The sequence below is a fragment of the Mustelus asterias genome, chromosome 1 (assembly GCF_964213995.1).
Source record: "Mustelus asterias chromosome 1, sMusAst1.hap1.1, whole genome shotgun sequence".
In the NCBI taxonomy this organism is placed as follows: Eukaryota; Metazoa; Chordata; class Chondrichthyes; order Carcharhiniformes; family Triakidae; genus Mustelus; species Mustelus asterias.
This window is the reverse complement of record NC_135801.1, coordinates 71542556-71569854: the sequence shown is the minus strand read 5'-3', so window position 1 is coordinate 71569854 and position 27299 is coordinate 71542556. Positions and strand designations below refer to the sequence as shown.

At 41.9% G+C, this 27299-nt stretch overlaps 1 protein-coding gene across 14 annotated transcripts in view; it reads left to right on the top strand.

The window, feature by feature from the left end:
- The window catches only part of LOC144494088 (calcium/calmodulin-dependent protein kinase type II delta chain), a 344749-nt gene that overhangs the window by 99886 nt on the left and 217564 nt on the right, over window positions 1–27299 (top strand). For all 14 annotated transcript variants that reach the window (XM_078213682.1, XM_078213767.1, XM_078213738.1 and 11 more), the window contains exon 3: window positions 857–916. In XM_078213682.1, coding sequence (XP_078069808.1) covers window positions 857–916 — 60 coding nt within the window. The remainder of the gene's footprint in view (window positions 1–856; window positions 917–27299) is intronic.

The following is a 27299-nucleotide window of genomic DNA, read 5'->3' as shown; positions in this document are numbered from 1 at the left end:
GTTCACCTGTCTTGGAGAAAGGAACATAATTAACATTTCAGGTCAATAACGGCTTTTCATCAGTCCAGATAAATATTTGGGATGACCAGCTTTAAAACTGATTTATAGATTATGCAAAAGGTACATGGAAGGAAGTTAAAGGGAAGTTCTGTGATAGTATGGAGGACAATAATGATTAAATGACAAATGATGATTGTGCAGTGCACAAGGCAAGGTGATAATCCAATAAGAAAAGAACCCAAAGTTTGATTTTACCGGAGGTGTAAATGGTTAGAGGAAAATAGCACCATGAGAAGGAAGCAGAGGTAATCTGACAAAGTGGAGAGGGATTTTGTGTGTGAGGAAAGTGGCAGGAAGAGGAAAGGCAGTGCAGACCACTCCCTCTGTCCATGTACTAATAGAGGATCATTATCCAAATTACCAGCTCCACCTCCCCTCCCAATTCCAGCATTTGCTTCCCCCAAAAATGGTGGTGGTGGCTAAGATACATAATGTTCCCAAATTCAGTTTTAAGCCTGGGTGACTATAACAGTCTCCGATAAAAAGATGAGATTCTGTTCCTCTAGCTTGCATTGAACCTCACTGAAGCAATGTAGGAGGCCAAGAACTGAGTGGGTAGACGGAGCATCTGGCGCACATTCTTTTAGGAAAGAAGTGGTTGTCAACTGTAGATAAATTTAATGGGCATTTCCTCCTTTCCTTCCTGTACTTTGTTTTACCTTTATGAACGTTGATTCCTCAGAGGTCAACATCCATTTATGAATCCAGCTGAAGAGAAACAACAGATTTCTTGTTGGTTTTGCATCGCCAATTTATATACCAATTTAAATTAGATCTATCTTTCTTTTAAATACAGATCACCAGAAGTTGGAAAGAGAGGCTCGGATTTGTCGACTTTTAAAGCACCCCAATATTGGTAAGTGTATGCTTTATGTCTTTCCAAAGTACAGTTAGAAATTAAAAAAATCAGTATTGCTTTATTTTTCAAATAATTTGCATTCCACATATATTTCAATGCAATTTATGTCTTGACATCAATACAGAAATTTATTGGGCCGCCATTTTGTTAAAAAGATGGATGGTGCCTGGCTTTATTTCTCGCTCAATAATTTGCTTAAGCCCCCTTCACGATGAGCAGATAAATGCTCTGGCTGGAGGAGTCCAAGTTCACTTTCTGACCTCTATTTAGTCAGCTGGACTTGGCCAGGATGTGATCCTGAACCAAGTGAACAAAGATCATTCAACAAGGGAAAGTTCTGTTCACACTGCATTGGCCATATTGCTGATCTGGATTTGGGTGTACAGAGCATAATTTCAAAGTTTGCAGATGATACAAAATTTGGAAAAGAAATAGGGGGATAGTAACAAACTATAAAGACTGGATGGAATTTAATCTTGGTGATGGAGAAGATCCATGTAGTCTCCACTGGCGATGGCACGACAGGTGTAAGTGCCCATCAGGCACGTAACCGAGCAGCATGAGTGTTCTGCAAGATTCAGGAATGGAAGATTCGCCTGCCAAGAGCTGCTGGTCAGTCAGAGGCTGGCAGTCCTCCATTGGTGGCAATGGGTGAGGATTGTGGGGTGGGGGTTGCCAGATGTTGCGGAGATGCTGGTCAGAAGAATGGAGGGAGTTGGCTCTCAGGTACAGCAGGAATATTTGGATAACTCTACCGAAGTGGGGCTGAATGGCCTCCTTTCATGCTGTATTGTTTAGTGATTTTAAAGTGGGTTTGTATGCAATCTTCTTTGAAAAACCATGTTAGTTATTCAAAGGGAAGTCACAGTATTGTGGAAAATATTTACCAGCAACAAATGTGCTGGTGGTTCAACAATTTGGGGACAAGAGTGCAGACCTGTCAAGAAACTGTATTTAGCGTGTGTGTTATCCCTGGCCCAGAAGGACATTTTAAAATCTTATGGACTCACTGGGACACATCAGAAATCCCTTGCATCCATGGATTCCAATCTGAAAGTCTATATTGTGGGTAGGTTCTTGTGTTGGCATTAGGTTTAAACTGTTATTGAAACTTTGATATATTAATAGCTGCTTCCCATCCCTTTAGAAAAAAAAATCTAGTTTTATTTAGGTGGCGTCTGGGGATTCTCTTTCTGGAAAGAGATTAGAACCTAATAATTTATAAATCTCAATGCATCCCAGGTGGTATCATGGAACCATTTTAAATGTTGAAAAATGTTAGTCTGACGGAACCAATGCTTATTGCTGTAATTACTATAATCAGCACTTTCTTTTAAAGAAATGTTAACATTGCTGTTTATATCCTTAAGTTATGGGGTAATGAGACAGTTTCATATGCTAGAGTAACAAATGCTATTTATCGATATTTCTAGCTATGTGTACATTGGAGCTATCTTTGACCTGCACATTTTTATGGGATGCATAGTACTATCCTAGGCTATATTTTCTTAATAGGCACGTGGATTTGAAAACTATCTTTCAATTTGATCTTTCTTATGGGAGTTGAGTAGTGCTCTTTTAGTCTGATCTTCCATTTAGATCATTTTTAACCGGACTATATTTATTAGCCCATTATTCTACCTCATCGTAATGCATTGTGATACTGGACATGACTCCTGGGATGCTGCTGATGTACTTCCATGGGTTGCTGAAATGTGTTTGGAATTGCAATTCAGTGTTTTTGCCCGGAGGTTAACTTTGGAGAAGCTGGGAGCCAGCTCCCGAGCTCTGCTGGAAGACATAACCCCGTCTGACCTGTTGCTTCTTCCTGACCAGGGAAATGTTGCAGCCTCTGTTTGGTGTTACCAACGTTCAAAACTGAGTAGAGTGGGATATGGAATCACTACCCTCCTTTTCTGTGGTGCTGATTGCTGATGTTATAATTTAGCACCACCATGCTGATTCTTCATTTAGGCCCAATTTGTACAAACAAAAGGTTACTTCAATCAGAAGTCTCTTGGACACTATTTTTCTTTTGAATAGAAAAGGTTTTTGCTGTTGTGCTCTGTTGGCACAAATTATTTTCCAGTTAAGATACCAAGAAATCTAAGCGATTGATATTTCTGCTCTTACTTCCTTCCCCTGGGCACGGCATGAATCATGGATTTATTTGAATGTATCAGAACTCAAATTTCTCCTTGTATTGTGGTCAGGAATAATACCTAACAATTGATTTATTCTGAAAAAACACATCCATTTTACCTTCTTATCACTGGTGTCTCAACAGTTTAATAATGACTCAGTCCTGGTGCAAGAGGTTAGTAAGATTTTTAAACCATCAGACATTAAGGCACTGATAGAACTATCAGCATTAAGTTAAATGAATTTTAAAACAGGCTCGTGACTAACAAGAAAGCAGTTTGCATACATAGGAGATGCAGTAAGAGATTTAAACAAGTGATTATGATTTTAAAACACGCTGATATTTTGAATATATTAATGTATTTTTTAAGGTATATTGTTCACTTTAGCCAAGGGCAATTTGCTGTAAAGCATCATGATAAAAGGCATTAGGGCAAAGCCATATTCTAAGAGAATGTTAAGGCTTCGAGAATATGCCAGATTTATCCGTAGAGTTTCGGATGAAGAGAACATTTAATTCACTTAATCATATTTCACGAATAGTTCACTGTCCAGATAAGATGGATGCATGCCCAGGCGTGGAGTCATGTGTTAATCTGGTTTGGCAGTGACCTACAGGGGAATTCATGGGAACATTAATTTGAACTTTGGGTTAGTGTCTGAGGTTACTAAGCATCGCGAGAAGTGGGGTCAGCCAAAACAGGAGTTAGTTTCTACGGACTAATAAAATACCATTATGCCAGAGGGTAAGATACGATTGGCTAAGGTAAATGACAGGTATTATTGTTGATTTATGTATATTGGAGATGATTGATTTATAGCTAATGAAAGGCAGCAGTAATTGATAAGAAAACCTATAATTGATCTGTTTTGAATTGTATACATCAAATTTTCATCGGAGAGGTCCAGCTGCTCTATCTCAGAGTTGCCCTGACCCTTTGATGGTTTCTCCTATCTGCCGCTGCTCTAAGTAAAAGTTATGTCTTTAAACTGAGACAGTGGCTTCGTGAGTCTTGTATTGTCTGAAGTTTCGGCAGGACCGGCCACCTCAGAAACCGCACCAGCAGTCTTTTTGGCAACAGGACAGAGCCACCGGAGTCTGATAGTGGGATATGCCTCCTCAGAAAGGGTGGGTATCTTTACTTTACCGCCCGTGTTGGTTAGAAGGAGTAATGCATCAAGTTGTTGGACCTGTACGTTAACCTGTCTGAACGAGCATTTGGGGTCGCAAAGGTAGTGTCAGTGAATAAAGAAACTGTGTTTAAACAAGAGGGTGTGATAACGGAATTTCACTACCGGTCTGTGAGTGGAGCCAAGAGAGCCGCCCGGTGGGATAGACGTAAACATTATTGGGTGCACTTAATCCAAAAGGCCAGGGATGGAATCCTGGTACTGTTTGCTTAGCAGAGTCAAGAGTGCCGTGCATCAGTTAATGCAAGAGGCAAGAACCAATTGGAGAGGGCAACAGTCAGCCAAGGCGTTAGAGTGCCCCATGGGGCCGGGAGAGAGAGGCATTTTTGAGTTATTGGGGTGGAGAACTCAGTAAGGTGTCCCCAGTTAGGAGAAGTTAAAAGGCAAGGTTCGAGCTTTCAGCAGGGGGCTAAGGGCTTTGACCAGGAGGAATTCCCAGAGAAGGGTCTGCGGAATTGGAAGGGAAAGTGGATAGAAAATAGAAATTAGAGAGAGGGAGAGAGAAAGGGCGAGCAAGATGGGAGGTCGGTAATACGAAACTGAAAAACACTGAGGTTAGAAGGTCTAGAGTGCCCTACTGTGGTCATGTAGAGAATGGAAGAAAGTGTAAATTTAACATGGGGGAAAATGACGATTTGTTAATACAAAAGATAGTAACAGAGCACAATAAATTAATTAGGAAAATGATAGAGAAAGGATCTGATTTAGAACTTTCCGAGTCTGAGCAAAAGTCCTGGTGGAAAGCCCAGACTAAACAAAAACCAGAAATGGCCGTGGTGATTCTCGCTGCTATGATGAGAAATCGCCTTCAGAAAGAGCCAGTTAACAAACAGTTAGTCACAACAAAAGCTGTTGGGGAAGACTCTAAAGTGTGCCCACAGAGAGGGCAGTAACAAATTCATTGTATCCCCCAATCCCAGCCGAGTCAGCTGAGGAGGAAATAGTTCGGGAAGATTTATCAGGAAGGGTAACTCACAGAGACGGAAATTCCCCTAAGGGTAATAAGGTGGGATTGCCCGTTCTGGTAGCACCACTCCATACAATAATAAAATCATCCGGTAAAGGGAGAGGAACAACCACTGTAACTACTGAGGAAGTGCTGTGATCGGCAACTGAAAAGCAGATGCTTATGGATAATTTAGGTCTGTTGTGTCGTTATCACCAAAATTTGTCTTTTTGGAAAAGTATGGATGAGTTAAGAGATGTTCATCATTTGACTTTGGATGACATAAGAATTTTAGTAGAGGGAGTTAGCTGGACCAGCATGGTAATTGTTACCTGAGCCTTTAAGAAGGAGAGATTGGATATTTGCAACACGTGATAGTGAGGACCAAAGATATGAGCAATTTAACTGGGTGATAGGGTGAGCTATTGGTAAAAGACACGCCAGTTGGACTAAGGTAACTTTAGTTAAACAAGATCCCAAAGAATCTGTAGAAGAATACGGAGAAAGGAAATTCTGTAAATAATAGAGGGGTTGAAAACCTTACTCGAGATGATATGTTTTTGGGCTTGCTCAAAGAAGGGTTTAGTCCAGCTCTGACTCGAATTGTAGATATAGGAAATAATTATCGGGATGCTATGAATTGGGCTATGAAAACAGAATCCAATCACCAGAAAAATCCTAAAATGATTCCAGTACAGATTGATCAGTCACAACCTAAACTTAAAAAGGGCTTTGCCTGTTGAAAGAAAGGACATATTGCTAGGGATTGCCGAAGCAGAGCCACAGGAAATAATCTGAGTTACAAAAAACAGTGCAGCAATTGTCATAAGATAGGTTATAATATGAAAAATTGTTGGTAGAAAAGGAGGGGTAGAGAAGGACAGGGTACCAACAAGGCGAATTCATCCTCCAAGGCTCAAACCCAAAATCCCGTTAGAACACAGCAAGTACCACAGCCAGTATCTCAGATGACAGCAGTTGAGTTGCAGAAATTGTTAGGTCAGAAATGACAATTAGCAGCTCTTGAGACTGCAGGTAGAGATCCCCGAATGTATGTAGAAGCAGTTTTTGGAAGCCAAACCCGCATCGTGTTGGTAGACACCGGGGCATCTATATCTACAACAGATTTAAATTTGCCAACTGATCAGACCATACAGTTGCAAGGAGTAACTGGGGGAATTAAGACCACGCTACTGAGTGAACCTACATTGGAGATTGAGGGTAAAGGCGAACTGGTCCATATTTGGATACGTTCAACAGAGGAAGGAAGTATTTTAGGGATAGACCTGTTCGAACAATAATCGATACCAAGGCGGGTAATGTAAGATGGCGCAAGTTGTACAAGCGAAATCGATGGGGTGAGAAGAAAGGTTGCAATACCTCTAGAATAGCGACACTCTGACAAAGTTTGGAGAATGGAACAATATAAGGAAATTTGGCTGCACAGTATCCTCAGGCTTGGTCCGAACACAAACAGGATTGTGGATATTTACATGTCACTCCGATAGCAATTCCCGGAAATGTTCATCCTCCACATAGGCAATACTTCTCAAACTAGAAGCGATGGAGGCAGTTAGAAACATCATTTCAGATTTAGAAAAGCAACAGTAGTAACCAAGGTCTCTTCGGAGACTAATTCACCTGTTTGGCCAGTAAGAAAGCCAGATGGCAGCTATCGATTTACTATCGGTTACACAGCTTTGAATCACTACGTGACTCGAGAGTATTCCAAAGTGGCGAATCCAGCTAGCATCCTGAACACCACTGAATAGAACAGATGATACTTAGAATGCTAGACATAGCTAATGGATTTTGGTCAATTCCTATAGCTGAGGAACATCAATATAAGTTTGGATTTACAGTCGGGAATCAGCAATGCCCTTGGACCTGTCTGCCACAGGAATTCCATAACAGTCCAACGATTTTTCACAAATGCATGGCACAGGTAATAGAGCCTTTAGAATGCACAGGAACAACCATTTTGCGGTATGTGGACGACATTTTGATAGCAACGTAAGAATAGAATGGGGAGAGAAGGAAGCACAGGCTTTCTCCGATTTAAAGCAAGCTATGTTAAAAGCTCCCCCATTAGGATTATCAGATCCCACTAATCCATTTCACATTTTTTGTCAGGAAAATTATGGAATGCAAGCCGCAGTGGTAACCGAACAACCTGGAGACAGGTTAAGTAAGACTAATGGGGTACTACTCCGCCCAACTAGATTTAGTTGCTAGAGGTATGCATCAATGTGCAAGAGCACGAGCTGTGCCTCATGAGCAGTAAGTGGTTCAGAGCCACTCACCCTGATGGGAAAAATAATTCTCCACAGTCCTCACTCAGTTGTCCAGCTTTTAGAAGCTGGAAGATGAAAAGGAGTTTCTGATGGAAGACATTCAAAATGGAAAGCAAATCTCTTGCCAGGAGACGGGCGTGTAGAAATCAGCAGAGATGTAAGGGAAAATTCTGCAGGAGGATTGACAGTACGAGGAACAGAGCATGAATGTGATGTAGAAGTGAATGAGGGAACAAGTGAAGGTTTAGCAGAAGAACCACTCACAGATGAAGGGGTGATTAACCTATATGTAGATGGAGCTAGAAAATATGTTAATGGTAAACCCCGCACTGCATGGGCAGTGGAAAATGAAGGAACAGTGATTGCAGGAGAACAAATCCCAGGGAGTAATTCAGCACAAGTAGCAGAGTGGTTAGCTTTAACTAAAGCTATAGAATAGAGCATCGGAAAATGAGTTAACATTTATACAGACAGCCGATAAGCTTTTGGGGTAATTCATGACTATGTGACAGCTTGGAGCGGGCGACGTTTCATTACATCAAGCAGTGGACATGTACAGCATGAGAATTTGGTTAAAGATCGAATCCAAGCAGACCATGATCCCTTAGAAGCAGCTGTAATCAAAGTGCAGGCACATAAGAAAATTAAGAGTCAAGCATAGAAGGGAAACAGTCAAGCTGACAAAACAAGATTTATTAGAATAGAATTGGAAAGGGACACAAACAGCAGGTGTGGCAGCATTACAAATTAGTGATATCACAGTCATTAATGTGAAACAAGTACAGGAACAAGCGTCAGAAGCAATACAGCAAACCTTGTTAAAAGTATAGCATGGATTAGCTCGTACAAGCAGCGATAAGATGGTCAAATTAGTTGGAATTTGTTGGTGGTGGAAAGGTATGGGAGAAATGATAGCAAAATTCTGTCAGAAATGTTTACAGAGCATGTTAGTGGAACCAGATCATCACTGCAAGGTTAAGATGGGGAACCAGCTGAGACCCAAAGGACCATGGGAATATCTGCAGGTGGATTTTACAGGATCACCACCTAGAGCAAAAGGGAAGACCTATTGGTTAGTAATTATTGATCAGTTCACTCGATTGTTGAAGCATTCCCGCGTAAAGATGCAACAGCCAAAACTGTAGCTTTGACATTGGTGAATGAAATAATACCTAGGTGCGGAATGTCCCTTCAGTTAGACGCAGACCAGGGAACTCAGTTCACAGGAAGAGTTTTAAGAGAAGTCTGCAGAATGTTAGGATAAGACCAAGATTTCAGATACCATATCACCCACAGAGCTTAGGAATGGTAGAACGAACGAATTGAACACTGAAGAATAGTTTAGCCAAGGCCATTTTAGAGGAAGGAAACCATTGGGTACAGGCTTTGCCTGCCATATTGTTATGACAGAGAGCTACTCCATCCTGAGGAACAGGATTAACCCATTTTGAACTGATGATTGGTTGGGCAATGTGCCTCCCTGAGGATGTAATAACAGGGGGAGGAGAACTTGAAGTTGGCCGAGAAGCAGTGTTTCAGTGTATGAGAGATTTAGTAGACCATTTACATTCTCTCAAAAATTAGGTAATCATTCAACAGCCGCATGGAGATTGGATGAAATTGGCAGTGGAGTATATTCCTAAATGACCTGCACCAGGGGATAATGTAATGGTGAAACTCATGATAGATTAAAAAGAGCTAGGGATCCGATGGGAGAGGCCATTTAGCGTGATAGTGACAGGACAAATGTACCCTAATTGATGAGTAGTACAGTCCACGATAGCAACATTGAACACAGCTGAAACCTTACCCCAGTAATAACGAAATTGTCCCAGAGGGTGGATAATCTTGTAGAATAGGGGATCATCACAGCTTTTATAGTCACATTACTGATAACAGGGATAATTTGGATTTGCAGACGAGTTATTAGATTGGGCCAGATTATGGCACTCAGAAATCAGGGTAATAGAGGAAATAGAAATTATTTAGTTAATGTGATGCTAACTCAAGTGCCACAGGGCACTTTAAGTTTACAGAATACCTGATATACAATTTGTGCGATCTGAGAAATTTCAGGTACATTCCCATAGAGGTGGCACTGTGGGTAAAGTTCCACACAGCTAACCAAAGGAAGATGTGGATACCACCAGCTAAAACAGTACATGGTGGTCTTGGGTTTGGGATGGGAGGGTATGGGACTGGGGGTATGGGTCTGTTGGTAACATCATTTAGTAGCTAGATGTTGAAAAGAGGGTGAGGAGGATCAGCACCAGAGGCTGCAGAAGGGTATTTGAATTTGGGAGCTGGATCCTGAGGGAAAGGAAATGAAGACACCGGGAGTCTAAAGGGGTGAGAGCAGCAGCAGCAGTTGGGATGTTGCTTCACACCAATCTTTCGGAAGATAATCTTGAGGCTTGGTTGATTGACCTTTACCCGCTCCTATTTTTCACCTGCATGCTACCTCAGTGACATTATCTGAAAATAATCCGTTTCTACAAGTATGCTGAGACACTCAGCTCTACTTCGCTGCCTTCTCTCTCAATCCCTCCATTGTCTCTAAATGATCAGGCTGCTTGTCAGGCATTCAGTTCTGGATGAGCAGAAATTTCCTTCAGCTAAATATTGGCAAGACTGAAACCATTGTTTTTAGTTCTACTGCACAGTATTCCATAGCTATCAACCCCGCCTATCTCCCTGCCAACTTTGAGGCCACACTGGACTGTCTGCAATGTTGGTGTCATATTATGCCCTAAGATCAACTTCTGACACATCTCTGCACTCTGACTGCCTATTTCCACCTTTTGTATAAGTGCCAACTGCACCCTGTCTCAAAAGGAAAAACCCTGGGATGATACCACCAGACCACCCACCCGCTCACTTCCGCCCCCAGCCCCATACCCTCCCATCCCAAACCCAAGACCATCATGTACTTGCTTGAAATCTGAAATAAAACAGAAAATGCTGGAAAGAGTCAGCAAGTCTGGCAGCATATGTGGAGAAATAAACACTTAACATTTCAGGTCAAGATTCCATTAACTCTGTCTCTCTGTCTGTGCACTTGTTGAGATTTGCAGCACATTCTATTTTTATTCTACCCTTACTCAGCTCTTCTTCTGCTGAAACCCTTATCCATGCCTTTGCTGCCTGTAGACTTGACTATTTTAATGCCCTCCCGTCTGGCCTCCCGCATTCTACCTTCCATAAACTTGAAGTCATCAAAAACTCAGCCACCCATGCCCAATCTTGCATCAAGTCCTGTTCACCTATCACTCTTGTGCTCACTGAACTACGTTGGCTCCCAGTTAAGCATCATCTCACTTTTAAAATTCTTATCCTTGTTTTCAAATCCCTCCATACTTGACTGGGAGTTTGGATATGAGCAGCTGAGCTTTGGGTGACCTCAAGTTCATGGAGGGTAGAATGTTGGAGAGCAGAGAGGAGTGGATCGAAGTAGTCAAGTCTGGAGGTTACAAAGTCATGGATGAGAGTTGTAACAGCAGATGAGGTGAGATAGGGGTGGAGTTGGACAGTGTTACTAGGCAATCTTAGTGATGGCACAAAGCTCCTCCTAGGGTTAAGTATCGCACCAAGATTACATACAGTCTGGTTTAGTCTCAGCCAGGCAGAGGAATGGAGTCAGTGGCTAGTGAATACAGTTTTGTAATGGGTGCTGAAGGCAATATCTTCAGTCCTCATGATATTTAATTGGAGGGAATTTCTGACTGTCCAGTACTGAATGCCAGTCTGCTAATTTAGTGACAGTGGAGGAATTGATAGAGGTGGTGGCGAGCTGGATAATATTAGTGTACATGTAATGACTGAGCTGTGTTGAAGCGTGTGGGTGAGAAATAGAGGATGGATCCTTGGGGGAACAGAGCAGCAGCAGGGAAAGAGGCTATTGCAAATTATACAATGGCTATGATTAGACAGTGAAGAATGAAACCGGGTTAATGCCATCCCTCCCAGCTGGATGATAGTGGAGAAGGGTGATGTTGGCAAATTTGAAGAAGAGAAGAACTGAACCTGAGAGAGAGAACGATATCAGCTAACATGGAAGCCAGGAGTTGAAGTTGGTTGGTCAGCATCTTAGTGAGCTGGGGTGCAGGAGGTGGAACGCCTAGTTGAGATAAGCTGAGAGATAGTGTATGAAGGGAGATAGAAGAGTTCAGGGTTAGAAAAAGGTTAAACGTTAGAGGAAGTTTGGCCTGGTGGACTAGAAAAATAAAGGGAAGTCAGCTGATCACCGAGTTTCAATCTTAGTGACAAAGCAGTCCACAAGTTCCTTGCATTTCTAATTGAAGATTAGGGTAAAGGAGATAGGGGAGAGGAGTCTAAGATGGCAATTTACTGTAGGTAAAACAAGCCACCTTAAATGTGGAAAATATACTTTCTGTAAATTACATCCTGAAGTTTTATCTTGTTATAAAGGAATTTGGTGAATTAAATTGTTATATCAAAATCCTTGCCCCATCATGGTGGGACCCAGCCTTTGGAGATTCAGCGGCCCCTGCCAAATATCCATTGACTTTCAGCGGGACTGGACAATCCTGGCAGTGGGAGGGCTGGAATATCGTGCCCAATGATTTTACTGATCGGTGTCAGGGTTTTTGAGGCCGACTATATAGTCCACTGCTGTCTGACACATCAAAAATAGTCTTCCATATCCCAGGCTAACTCTTGTGTCTCTGACTTTGACCGATTCTTAATCAACATTAAATAACCTCAAAGGCATGATTGGCATTAAAATGCTTGTTTGTATTGAACAGTTGGTGAAAACACTTGTGTATGTTTCTGAAAGAGTAACAAAAGGGGGAGCACTTCAAACTGTGAAGTGAGCTTTCACATCGGTCTGTTGTCATGGATACTGTAGCAGCTGGTGCTCAGGAAGTGCTTTTAATCAAAGTGTTTCAAGCCCACAAAATGTGAAACCAATACCTTCTGTTAATTATATACTGAAGTCGATCCTTTTGGAAAGGGGTATGGTGAGTTCAGATTGTATCATGAATCCATTGTGTGGGTGGAAGGACAGCTTGAGGGATTTCCTCATGATCTCAAGACCTGGAATGGCCATTGCAAAGTGCAGAACTGCTGATTTTATAGCGAGTAGCAACAGTCACTACATCATTTTAAATAAACGGCAGCAAAACCGGGCAACTTGCACGTAATATATTTTGCAACAGATAGAATTTTCCATCTTTTGAATTGAAGCTCTTTCTACGCCTGTCATGCATTTGTTACTCAGGAGACACAGGTCCAACATGAAGTTTGTTACTCAGGAGACACAGGTCCAACATACCCTTAATACATTTTGTATTTACTTTGCCAATGCTATGGTGATTTTGTTTTCCAGTTTAAAAGTGACATTCCCTCAGTGCGTTCGGATGAAATTGATTCTTTTCACAAAACTGTTGGATTTATTTTTAGAAACTAGGAATTATGGTCAGTTTGGATTGCCACAGGACTGGAATAAGATAAAGGCCGCGATTCAGCACCGGCCGCAGATGCTAAATCCTGCAAGTGGGCAAAAATGGGATTTGTGGGGCGTGAATCGCAAGCCCAATCCCCCCTTCCGCCAAGATGTCACAATCAAGTTCACACCCATGAAGGGTGCAAATCCGATCAGCATATTTTAGAATAAATTTAAATATGATTAGTGGGTTTAATACTGCTCTCCTGCCTTCACCAGATGTTCCTACTCACTTGGCGTGAGGTCATTCAGTGTGAATCACTACAGTTTTCAAAAACAAAATCCAGTCGCGATGACCACGCTGGAAGCGCACCGTTAGGTATAGCCCTGGTTGGTGTGGGACATGGCCGGGCAGTGCCAGGGTGGCAGTGCTAGGGGTGGGCCTTATGGGGAGCCGCAATGGGGTGGGGGGGGTCCCTTTGTGTGCGGGAAGGGGCCCGATGGTTGTGAGGGGTGTGGGTGGAACTTGCATTGGAGTGGGGCATGGTGGAGAGGGCAAGGCCTTTGAAGGGGGGTGCGATACCCTAATCCTAAGAGGGGGAGGCTCGCCCCAGAGATTTGTGGGGGTGGCGGCTTGGGCCGGAGCCTGTGAAAGGGGACGGAGCAGAGCCTGTGATGAGGGGGGGGTGGAGGGCAGAGTTGCTGTTGAAGAGAGGGTGGTGCCAGTGATGAGGAGGAGGAGTCCCCCTGATGCTTGTGAATTGGGGTAGGGGAAGGTGCAGTGCCCTGATGATGCTGCAGGGAGGGGGAATTTAATTTAACTTTTCAGTTCGGTGTCTCCGTTAAAAATAGTGCCGATCTCAAAATCCCGGTTTGGGGCCCATCCCTCCAGCTGACTGAGTTCCTCACCAGCACTTTGTGCCACAGATTGCCATTAAATCAGGTAAGAAAAGGTAGCTGTGATGCTGATGAGTTTCACACAGCTTTTCTCACCTGATCCAACACTCTGGATGCAACTCTGGGAAAATTGCACTCAAAAGTTTTTGCCAGTCTCATAGACCAGTCACTAAAGCCCTTACAGTTTTAATTGAATCATCGAATGACCAAACTAGAAGGAGGCCAATTGGTCTACCATGCTTGTACAAGCTCTTTAGGAACAACAATGTCCATTTATATGCTGTAGGTATCAGAGGTAAGTGTCCTAATGTGATTCACAGTGAGCATTATCAAACACAAATTGTTCCAAATCACAAGGTCAGATGACCAAAAGCTTGGCCAAAGATATGTAAGTTTTAAGGAGGGGATTAATGGAAGAGAAGTGAACAGTTTATCAATATTTGCTCTAGTAAAACCTTTTATGGTTTTGAAAACCACGATCACCTAAAGAAAACGACCCTCGCTTTTCTTGTTCCTCCACATGAGCTCAGCTCTCCCATGATCCCATTCCAGTAAATTCCACCTGCATCCTCTCTTGGATGTAGATATTCTTGCTAAAGTGTTGTGTCCAAATTGGGCACAATTCTCCAGCTGAGACCTAGCCAGTGTTTAATAAGGATTTAGCATAACGAGATTGCTTTTGAACTCTATTTCTCTATTAATAAAACTAAGTGAACCATTCACTTTTTAAAACATCTTAACTTATCTGGCTTATTTTCAAAGAAATGTGCATGCTCACCTGTGGGTCTCCTGTTCCTGCAATTTGGTTCATTTCACCTTTTCTCATTCGGCCTACCAAACTGTATCACTTCATATCTCTGCTAGATTTCATCTGTGCCCTTCCATTTCACCAGTTAATGACCTCCTGAAGTTGCTGTCCTCATTATTTATTACATTTCTAAGTCTTGTATCTTCCACAAACTTTATATATGCTCTGTACATTAAAGTCCAGGTCATTAATATGTAGCAAAAAGAGCCCCAGGGTGTCCTAATAGCAACCGCTGGGGAGCACCACCTAGTTTGGAAAGCAATTATTCACTACAACCGTCTGCTTTTGTCCTGTAACCAATTTTGTATCCATGCTGACATTGTCCATTTATTCCCAAGAGCTTTAACTTTGTTACTAATCTATTAAATGTTACTTTGTGTATATGGACTTTCAAACGTCAACTGCACCAACATCACCAACCCTCTCCTTTAATTGATCCAAAAGTCCCTTAAGTTCATCAAACACAGTTTAATGTTAACAGATCTCGGTGGACATTATTTATTAGCTCATACTTTTCTAAATAATTCACCTTGTCCCAGATTTTTGTCTCTGCCCGCATTCCAGATTTATCCCCCTCCCCCTTTTATAACAGGGTTATAACATTTGCTATCCTCTAGTGCCATTTCCCATATCCAAGAAGGATTAAATGTTTTTAGCCAGAACCCGTGTAATTTCCACCCTTAATTCCCTCAGCGACCTGGGACATAACTTGTAAGGATGTGGTGACTTTTCTGCTTTGAGACCGGCAAATCTTTTAAGCGTCACTTTGTTTTTATCTTATTCAATATCACAATTATCTGCTGCTTTGGAAACATCCACTTTTCTCATGAAGGCTTTGCAAAGTACTCATTCAGCAACTCAACCATGCCTACTGCATCAATAAAATCATCTTTTTGTCCTTGTTTGGCCCCAACCTTTGTTTGACAATGTGTTTTATGCTAGCCACTTCTTTGCCACTTTTAATCCATTTTTTATTGTTCTCTGTACTTTCTGTTCACTTCTCTGTTGTGTAATGAACTTACAATTATCATATGCCTCCTTCTTCAGTCTCATTTTAATTTCTATATTTTTTAGACATCCGGGAAGTCCATGCTCTTCCTTTCCATCTAATGGAAATGTGTTTATGCTGTAGTTGAACCATTTCCCAATTAGAAGGCCTCCCATTGTTCAGTTAATGTTTTGTTGAGAAACTTTGATTCCAATCCATCTTGGCCTTTTCAAGTCACTCACCGAAAACCTCCGACCTCATCCACGGCTGGGATTCTCTGGTGCCGCTGGAGTGAATGGAGTTTTGGCTGGAGCTCCAAATTCTCCATCCTCGCCGGCAGCGGGGTGACCACGGACAAGATCAGCGAATCCCACCCACTGAATCAGCCCTCCTCCATTTAGTTGTTCCTTCATGATTTTAAGACTGATCACTGCTCCCCAAATGCTGTCCATTGAAACTTCATTCCACAGCACTAGATTTAGCTACTGCTTTCTTCCTTGTTGGGCTGGAAACACAGTGATAAAGAATGTTCCTTTAAGCATACATTAGCAAAACCTCATCCTTTTTGCTCTTTATGCAGTTATCTCAATTTATACGAGAATAACATGATTCTGTCGTTCTTGCATCCTTCTAGAATTTGTTCCTCCATCTCCTTCCCACGATTTTGTTGCCATAGTTTACATCCTGTAGTTAATGGTCCGTAACTACTTCAGAGTGATAGTCACAGGCAGAGTGCCACTCCAGAGGGGCATGGACTGATTTTGCAAAGCCCTTGTCTCACCTGAGCTTCCTCACACAGGCTGGTTGAGGAAGGTACAACAAAGTCTGCCCCCGGCTGCAGCTGCGAGGTGTAAATGAAGTGCAGCGCGAGCTACCAAAAAACAGATGGCTAAAGGAACTATTGAAAGGGGGAATATAATTTTTACAAAGTAAGTGAAGGTGATGGTGTGCATTGTTGTGTCAGGGCTGTCCCCTGCAGGGCTTGGTTTGGGTCTTTAAAATAGTTCCTCTGAAGTTTCAAGTGTTTTGTTTTCCCCCTTCTAGCTCTTTCGGAGTAGCATCTGAAGTTAGTGATTTAAATCGCTTTGCCAGATGGTTCCCAGCCCAGTGCAATTGTACAGGAGTAGTTGGCTTTTCTGGACAGTTGCCAGTAAACCCTCACTTGGGAACCTCCAAGAGAGATTCCCCAGCTCAATACTTCCACCATCTCACTTCTATTCCAGAACTCTCATGAGCACCTTGTAGAAAGGACTATTAAGTTCCTAATCCTCTTCCACTATGAATCATGTCTCTGTTATTGCCACCATATCATAGTCAGTCAGTCTTCTGTTCAAGTTCTAAAAGACATCTAAGTAAATTGAACCAGGGAATTGGAGAGAACTGTTGTGGAAACATATTTGGGCTTTAGAAGGTTGACTGTGTTGCTGTTGTGGAAGAAATTGACCTGAGATGGTTGCACTTAATGAGGCAAATATAAATGGTTGGATCATGAATCTTTTCCCTCTTTGGGAGTCTGGTGGTGCATTAAGGCTCTCAAGATTTAATTATAATTTAACATGAGATGTTTTCAGTGTTGCTCAGCTGTTCAAAGCTACTCGCTGGCGATTTAAACAGCTGATCTCAGAGCTTTGCTTGGAGTGTCTATTTGTTTCACAGCTGCCTTTGAGAGCATTTGAAGATTGCCACCAAAGTTCCTTGAAGTTGCAGCTTCTGAGCTCAGTTTCCACCATAAACTGATCAGTCTAACCAATGGAAAGTTTTTTTAAAAGATTCATTCACGGGATGGGGGTGGCGCTGGCTAGGCCGGCATTTATTATAAGTTCATAAGTTATAGGAGCAGAATTAGGCCATTCGGCCCATCAAGTCTGCTCTGCCATTCATTCATGGCTGATATGCTCCTCATCCCCCTTTTCCTGCCTTCTCCCCATAACCCTTCAACCCATTACCAATTAAAAATCTGTCTAACTCCTCCTTAAATTTGCTCACTGTCCCAGCATCCACTATACTTTGGGGTAGCGAATTCCACAGATTCACAACTCTTTGGGAGAAGTAGTGTTTTCCTCAGCTCTATTTTAAATTTGCTACTCCTTATCCTAAGACTATGACTTGTTGTAGAATGCCCCACAAGAGGAAGCATCAGCTCCACGTCTACTTTATCCATACCTTTTATCATCTTTTATACCTCAATTTATCTCCGCCCATTCTTCTAAATTCCAGAGAGTATAGGCCTAAACTGTTCAATCTCTCTTCATACGACAAACTCCTCATCTCTGGAATCAATCTCGTGAACCTCCTCTGAACTGCCTCCAATGCCACTACATCTTTCCTCAAATAATTTATTGCCCATCCCTAACTCCCGTTGAGAAAGTACAAATTGGATGGAAATGGATCAAGTTTAATAGGAAAATAGGCAATCTCCAAATTGCACAAATATATTTTAAAACAGTTCTGATAAACTTTCCGATATAATAATTTTTGCGTTTATTACAAATCTCATTTTCAGCAGCATACATTTAATTTGCAAATAAAACCTAAAGTGTTTTCAAAACTATGTTTGTGCAGTATCATCCAGCGACTTCCTTTTATCCATTGTTGGAAGATTTTTAGCGTTGGTCATCTTCGATTCATTATTTTCATACAAACTTTGTAGTTCCTTACATAACACTGTGTTTTCAATATTTTTAATTTGTTTATTCTTTGTCAATTTTGTCTTAATTTTTCTCTCATGAATAATAAGCAGATTTTTTTTTGATTAACATACTCTAGCAGTGGGATTTTCCAGCCGCGCTCGCCCCAAGGCTGGAAAATTCAGCCCGAGGCCCATGGACCTTTTCATTTTCCGCTCCTGCCTGCTATGATTCCTGTGATGGGCAGGACAGGAAAATTGCACCCTAGATGTATGTATTTTTCGTTCTGTCAGAAATGCTTTGATATTGTTCACAAGTGAGATGGAGCTTGTATTGTTCCAAGAGATAAACACTGGAATGTGGAAAGGGTAACTTTAAGTGGAAAGATAATCCACCAAGATTCAAAGGGTTGCTTGTGGATGCAACTTGAGCAGGTTACTGACATGGATGTACTGAGGAATATATGTATCTGAGAAAAAAATTGTATGTTGCAGGCAACGAAGGCTGTTTACCCAGTTTCCATTGTATGTGACCATTGAGCCTTGCCACAGGAGTTCCATATGTAAATACACATTGATATGGAGATGCTAGTGTTGGACTGGGGTGGGCACAATAAGAAGTCTCACAACACCAGGTTAAAATCCAACAGGTTTGTTTGGTATCATGAGCTTCCAGAGTGCTGCTCCTTCATCAGGTGAGTGGAGGTTAGTTCACAAACGCAGCATATATAGACAGAGACACAATTGCAATTATGCTGTGTTTGTGAACCAACCTCTGCTCATCTGATGAAAGAGCTGCGCTCCAAAAGCTCGTGATTCCAAACAAACCTGTTAGACTTTAACCTGGTGTTCTGAGGCTTCTTACTGTAAATATACATTGGGTGGGAGTTTATGGCCTTGCTTGTCCCAGAACCATAAGATCCCACACGAGGTCAACATGCTCTGCCCCTCGCCCGCTCCGATTCCCATGGTGGGCAGGTTGGTAAAACTCCGGCCATTGTGTCCAGCACATTTTGGCCACATGTCCCGGCGGAAAAAAATATTCAACCCAAATTTTCTTGGAACTAATCAAAGTGCAATGGTAGACTTATGGAGTTGAGCTTTTAAGTGAAGTTGGAAAGGAGAGAGAGCTGCAAATTTGGAGCAGTGATTCTCTAGACTGCTCCCTTGAGCCTGGATCCCTGCTGCAAGGGCATCATCAATATGTCCCTGAGCACATCACTCTCAATTACTTTTCAAATATTTTCAGCAACCATCTGATAATGTCTACTCAACCTAGATTTGAAAGATTATCATCCCTGATGCACTTTGAGCATTTTGTGTATCTATCGTCCAGATATACCTGCCATCCTTCATGTTGCACTTCATTCGTATACAAGCTTCTGTCAAGTTATTCCCAAGAAGAAAAATCAGTGGCTGCTAATTTGTGAGAAACTTCCACTGTAACAAATCTATCCTCCAGGTTGTTCTGGGAGCTCTCAGGATGTGTCTTAGTCATAAGCCTTCAATTTCCCACTAGATTACACCTATTTATAGACCTCATGAATCAAAAGATCAGGTTGGATAGGATCTCTTTAGTAATAGAATAATACAGATCCATCAAATCCTACAAGACAGAAGCATACCATTTGGCCCATCTTGCTTGCACAGACTTTTTAAAAGAGCTGTCCAATTAACCCAGCTCTTCTGCTCTTTCCTCATAGGCCAGTAAACACTTCGTAAACATTTCCTTTTGGTGCATATTTATTGCTTTAAAAGGCCTATTCTCCCCTCTGGTTCTTTTATCAATTATCTTCGATCTGTTTTCTCTGGTTAATGATCCTTCCACCAGGGAAACAGTTTCTTTTTATTTACTCAACAGAATTTTGAACATATGTTAAATCTCTCGACCTTTTCTGCTCCAAGGGGGACAATCCCAGCCCCTTTGCTCTCAGATAACTGAAGTCCCTCATTCCGTAAAATTAAATTGAAAAAGTTTCCTAACAGCGTAGATTTCAAAATTCCGAGACTAGGGAGGATGGTATCTTGGCTGTGAGGGTGGCCATTACCACGTATTCTAGTTGGGAGAGAGTGAGTGAGTGGGTAGGGACTGCTTATATCATCCCCATTTAAGATGTGACGTAACTCGCATATGTATATAAGCAGAATCCTCCATCTGCAATCTATTAGTCTGCCTTCCTTCTGCATGGTGCATGCATATTTAATGTCTGATATAAGAAAGTTGTAACAGAGCGATTGTTCCTTTTTATAAAAGAAAACCCGTCATCCAGTGTTCCTGACAGAGTGGCAAAGTGCTTGTGATAACCCCCCATGCGGTCCATGGGGAATCGCTGATTGATCTCCTGCGTTGAGTATGAGTTGTCCTGGTATCGGGCAATGACCCATCCAGTTGTAACCGATTACCTGAGCCTTTGTAAGGCAGGCCCAGGACTGGGCCTGCTGAACTACTTGTCTCAGGCAGGAGCTGGTGTGTGTATACTACTATAGTGGTTTCTCTTTACATTCTGTAAATAAATGATGATCCTTTGTAGTCGGACTTCCTAAGTTATTACAGTGCTGTTTCAATTTTCCTGCCATTCCCCTCCACCACCCCCACCCCCCCAGCCTTCCAAGCCTGCACCCTTGCAGGACTATGTGATAAATGTTGTGAACAGAACATTTAAATGACTCCAATCTGCTTTTTGGGAAAGTGTCAGTGTTAAGGCAGATGGAGGCCAGACGTGCTGCTCTGCTGTTTCCCATGACAGTGTGGAACTTTAAAGAATCTCTGGGGCCATAGTCTATGAAGTTACTATGCAATATAGTACGTGCGAACTAGATATTCAATATTTAATTGCCATTCTGTGCTGGATTACTTGATCGGGGTTGTGGCACCAATTTGTTGTTACAATTAGCTTTTGTGTCTCATGTTGGGTCAAAGAAGAAATGCACCCACGTAGGGAATAATGTGATTGAGAATGGATATGTGTGAACATGGGATAAATGTGAATTGATTAAGGGAAGACAGCAGGGACTTGCTGAAGGCAAATCATGTTTAACTAACCTGTTTGAGTTTTTGGATGAGTAACAGAGGGTTGATGAGAGGAATGTGATTGATGTGGTGTACATAGATATCCAAAGCACTCTATAATGAAATTGTGAGAAACATTACAGACAGTGGAATAAAAGTGTAAGTGAAAGGACAGATACAAAATTGGCTGAATGACCAGAAATTCCAAGTACTGAATGATTGTTTTTTGGACTGGAGGAAGATGGATATAGTTTGGGGTTGGTTCCCCAGGGATCTGAGCAGCACGATAGCACAGTGGTTAGCACTGCTGCTTCACAGCTCCAGGGACCTGGGTTCGATTCCTGGCTTGGGTCACTGTCTGTGTGGAGTGTGCACATTCTCCTCGTGTCTGCATGGGTTTCCTCCGGGTGCTCCGGTTTCCTCCCACAGTCCAAAGATGTGCGGGTTAGGTTGATTGGCCATGCTAAAATTGCCCCTGGGATGCGTAGATTAGAGGGATTAGTGGGTAAAATATGTGGGGTTATGGGGGTAGGGCCTGGGTGGGATTGTGGTCGGTGCAGACTCGATGGGCCGAATGGCCTCTTTCTGTACTGTAGGGTTTCTATGATTCTATGATCTATGTTAGGACCCCTGCTTTCCTTGATGTATATTAATGATCTAGATTTGGGTGTGCAGTGAATAATTTTAAAAGTTAGAGATGACACAAAACCTGGAAATATTGTCAACTGTGGGGAGGATGGTGATAGATTACAAGAGGACATAGACAGGATGGTGGGAAGGGCGAATAAGTGACAGCTGAAATTTAATGCAGAGATGTGTGAAAAATAAAATAAAGTGTACAATTCTAAAGGGATACAGGAGCAGAAGGACTTGAATGTTTAGGTGCACAAATCATTGAAGGTAGTAGTACAGGTGGCGAAAGTGTAAAATAAAGCACATAGGATTCTAGACTTTATAAATAGGGGCGTAAGAGTACAAAAGCAAAGAGGCTATGATAAACCTGTATAAAAGACTGAGTGGCCCTTAATTGGAGTACTATTTACAATTCTCGGCACCACACTTAAGGAAGGATGTGAAGGCATTAAAGAGGGTGCACAAGAATGGTTCCAAGGATGAGGTACTTCAGCTACACGGATTGAATAGAGAAACTTGGACTGTTCTCTTTGGAGAAGAGAAGGCTGAGGAAATTTAAATAGAGGGCTTCAACATCATGGTGGTTAGATGGCAAAAAACTCGTTCTATTGGCGGAAGGGTTGAGAAGCAGAGGACACTGATTTAATGTGATTGGCAAAAGGAACATTGACAATGTGGAAAACTTTTATGCCCTGAGTGGTTAGAATCGGGAATGCAGGACCCTGAGGGGAGGATGGAGGCATATTCAGTTGAGCCTTTTAGCAGAAAATCAGATAATTGTCTGAAGAAAAACCGATTGCAGGGCATTGGAGAAAAGGAGGGGCCTGGGATTTGCTGAGTTACTCATGCAGAGAGCTGAAACAGACGTGATGTGTTGAATGGCCTCCTGAGTTGTAGCCATTATATGATTCTAATATTTATTCTCCGGTTTCACATTTGAGGCTCAAGCATGAATAATGGTGTGTTTGGATGTGACAGCAGGGGATGACATTTACTGGTGGATTCGTATTGCAGCCAAAGTCACCACATTTCGGAGGAAAGGAAGTGAGAAAAGAGGATCAAAATAGAGAGCTGAGAATGATGGGTGGCAAATATGTTGTTTGTTTTCTGCACTTGATGATTCAATTGCTTTTCTTAAAAGACTAAAAATGATTCCTCTGACAGTAACTCCTACATAATTTACACTGAAAATCTTGAGCAGTTCACAGAAGGAGGCTATTTGGTCTGTTGTGTCTGTGTTGACTCTCCAAAAAAGTGATATACCGAGAGCCATACCTCTGCCATCTCATCTCCCTTTAACCCTGCATATTATTCCTTTTCATCATCCAATTCTTTTTTGAATGCCTCGATTGAACCTTCCTCCGCTACACTCTCAGGCAGTGAATTCCACACCTTCACCATTTGCTGTGTGAAAACGTTTCTCATGATTTCAATGCATCTTTTACCTCATGCCTTAAACCTGTGCTGTTTTGTTCTTGACCCTGCTATCAATGGGAGGGCTTTCTCCCTATCCACTCTGTCCAGACCCTTCATGATTTTGAATACCTCAATCAAATCTCCTCTTCAGCTATGAAAACATTCCCAATTTCTCTAATCTGTCTTCATAACTGAAATAACACCATGCTGATGTATTCTGTAAAATTGAAATAGACTTGTCAATTATATGTTAATTGGCACAATAAAATTTTTATTTCAAATTGCTGAAGGGTAAATCACTTACACATTTGCTCAAATTTTCCCCATTTTAATTTAACACCACTTTGCAAAATGAGATGATGCTTGTCTGAAGTTGATCATTGCTTGTTTTGTAATTCTTCTTCAGGGGCTCATTGAAGATGCCACCCATGCATTTTTTCTGAGTATCCTAATTGCATAAACAGCCATTCTGTTTGGAGTAGATGGTGGCAACTTGTGCGAAAGGAGCTTTTTTGCTTGTTTGCAATATTCACGACAGGCCATAAGGGTCTTTTTTTTTTCTGATTTAGTGCTTGGATGATAACACAATCGTAGAATCATTGCCAAGCACAGAAGGAAGCCATTCAGCCAAGAGATCCAGTCTGTCCCATTCCCTGCTCTGTACCCATAACCCTGAAAGTTTATTTTCCTCATGTTCCCATCAGATTTACTTCTGAAAACATTGATCATCCCTGATTCCACCAGCTTTGTGGTCTTTTCAATTGGCACATAATGCTTATTTGCTCCTTTTGAAGATGACAGTGGCCTATATCCATCTGAATCATATAATCAAGATGTTACAAACTTGTCTAAAACAGAACTATAAATGTTGTATTCGCAGCCAAACATATTGTTTATAATTGGAAAATTTTGGTTTGTAAATTTCCTGCAACTAAATACTGGGAAGATGGACACTATTTTCAGCAGTCCCTGCCACAAACTCAGTTCCATAGCCGCCGATTCCATCCCTCTCCCTGATACCAGTTTGAGATTAAACTGTCTATTCAGAACCTTGGTGTCAGATTTGGCCCAAAATAAGTTTTGCACCTACATATGTGCACCAACACTAAGACTGCCCGTTGCCACCTCTGTAACCTAGCCCAATTTCACTGTTGGCTTAGCTCATCTGTTGCTGAAATTCTCATCAATGCCTTTGCTAGCTTTGTTCTAACACACTTCAAGCCACCATCCTATATCTGCAGCCTATATATACGGGCAGCACAGCGGTTAACACTGCTGCCTGACAGTGCCGGGGACCTGGGTTCGATTCCCGGCTTGGGTTACTGTCTATGCGGAGTCTGAACTTTCACCCCGTGCTTCGGTTTCCTCCCACAGTCCGGAAGACGTGCTGGTTAGGTGCATTGACCATGCTAAATTCTCCCTCAGCGTACCTGAACAGGTGCCGGAGTGTGGCGACTTGGGAATTTTCACAATAACTTCATTGCAGTGTTAATGTAAGTCTACTTGTGACACTAATAAATAAACCTAAACTTAAACCTCCTATTCTAACTTCTGTGCTTGCTGACGTACATCAACTCCCAGTTGAGTAACAGTTTGAGTTCAACATTTTCATCCTTGTTTTCAAATTCTTTCATGCCCTTGTCCGACTTCCTTAACCCTCACACACTCTATGCTCACCAATGCTAGCATGTTGCGCATCCCTGATTTTAATCATTCCATTATTGACGGTCATGTCTTCAGCTGCTGAACCCCAGGGTTTTGGAAATCCTTCCCTCAATCCCCCTGCCTCTTTATCTATTTTTCCTTCTCAACTCTTTCCTTCTTTAAGCTATTTCCTAAAACCTATCTCTTTGAGCAAACTTTTAGTCATTTGTCTTAATATTACTTTATGTGGCTTAGTGTCAAATTTTGTTTGATAATGCTTATGTCGAGTGCCTTGGGATGTTTTACTATGTTAACAGTGTTACATAAATGCAATGTTTTAAATTTTAAATATCAAATTTGTATTATATAGCAAATATATAAATATTAAATATCAAATATTTTAAATATCAGAGCTGTCTAATATAAGCTCAATCATAATTTTTATTATTAATTATGTTTCTGTTGCATTATTTGGCTTCTATTTCTAGTCTAAGGTAAAATGCAAAATTAAATATATCAAGGAAATATTTAGACCCTTTACTATGGAGATAGAGAGGAGGAATGGGACTGACTAGATTGCTCAACAGGGAGTTGACATTGACTCAGTGTGAATGACCTTTTCCTGTGCTGTAACGATTATGCAGGTTGAGTTGCGCTTTTTTCTAATGATTGAAGTTGCTTAGATGATTTCATACATAATACGCATTAACGCACATGATGCAGAATTTACAGTTAGGGCCTATTCATCTGAACTATCTGTATCTTGCAGAATGCATTCCATGTCCTGTATCAACCTGTACTGAATTAATATTTAAAATTTCATGTGAAACCCTCTTCTCAATTGGTAGCAGCTGATGAATGAACACTGTCTCCTATGAACATTTGTTTTCTTTATTTGTATTTTAGGTAATGGATAGAAAGGCTTAAGCAGTGATTGTGATTTGTGCCTATTTTTCAAAACTGCCAATACTTATTTACTGAGTTTGAAGTTCTGAATGCTACGTACGCTGGCCCAGAATTTCCTCAATTTGACCTGGGTAGAAGTCTATCCTGATCTTTCAATTTGTAATTTGGTCCAAAATTTCCTGCATGTCTCATTTGAAAATGCTAGAACACAAAGTAAAGACAGCATAAAACATCGTAGACCCCAGTGCAAACTCAACGTAAGCATGTCAAAGTCCCACATGGCAGGTTGGTTAAGAAGGTTAAGGCTCATGGGATACAAGGAGAAGTGGCTAGATGGGTGGAGAATTGGCTTGGCCATAGGAGACAGAGGGTAGTGGTCGAAGGGTCTTTTTCCGGCTGGAGGTCTGTGACCAGTGGTGTTCTGCAGGGCTCTGTACTGGGACCTCTGCTATTTGTGATATATATAAATGATTTGGAAGAAGGTGTAACTGGTGTAATCAGCAAGTTTGCGGATGACACGAAGATGGCTGGACTTGCGGATAGCGAAGAGCATTGTCGGGCAATACAGCAGGATATAGATAGGCTGGAAAATTGGGCGGAGAGGTGGCAGATGGAGTTTAATCCGGATAAATGCGAAGTGATGCATTTTGGAAGAAATAATGTAGGGAGGAGTTATACAATAAATGGCAGAGTCATCAGGAGTATAGAAACACAGAGGGACCTAGGTGCGCAAGTCCACAAATCCTTGAAGGTGGCAACACAGGTGGAGAAGGTGGTGAAGAAGGCATTGCCTTTATAGGACGGGGTATAGAGTATAAAAGCTGGAGTCTGATGATGCAGCTGTATAGAACGCTGGTTAGGCCACGTTTGGAGTACTGCGTCCAGTTCTGGTCGCCGCACTACCAGAAGGACGTGGAGGCGTTAGAGAGAGTGCAGAGAAGGTTTACCAGGATGTTGCCTGGTATGGAGGGTCTTAGCTATGAGGAGAGATTAGGTAAACTGGCGTTGTTCTCCCTGGAAAGACGGAGAATGAGGGGAGATCTAATAGAGGTGTACAAGATTATGAAGGGGATAGATAGGGTGAACGGTGGGAAGCTTTTTCCCAGATCAGAAGTGACGTTCACGAGGGGTCACGGGCTCAAGGTGAGAGGGGCGAAGTATAACTCAGATATTAGAGGGATGTTTTTTACACAGAGGGTGGTGGGGGCCTGGAATGCGCTGCCAAGTAGGGTGGTGGAGGCAGGCACGCTGACATTGTTTAAGACTTACCTGAATAGTCACATGAGCAGCCTGGGAATGGAGGGATACAAACGATTGGTCTAGTTGGACCAAGGAGCGGCACAGGCTTGGAGGGCCGAAGGGCCTGTTTCCTGCGCTGTACTGTTCTTTGTTCTTTGTATGCCTTTTTGTCCCTCTTTTTGTTCAAGAATTAATTTACAGCCATCAGACCTTCATTTTTATAAATTAAACAC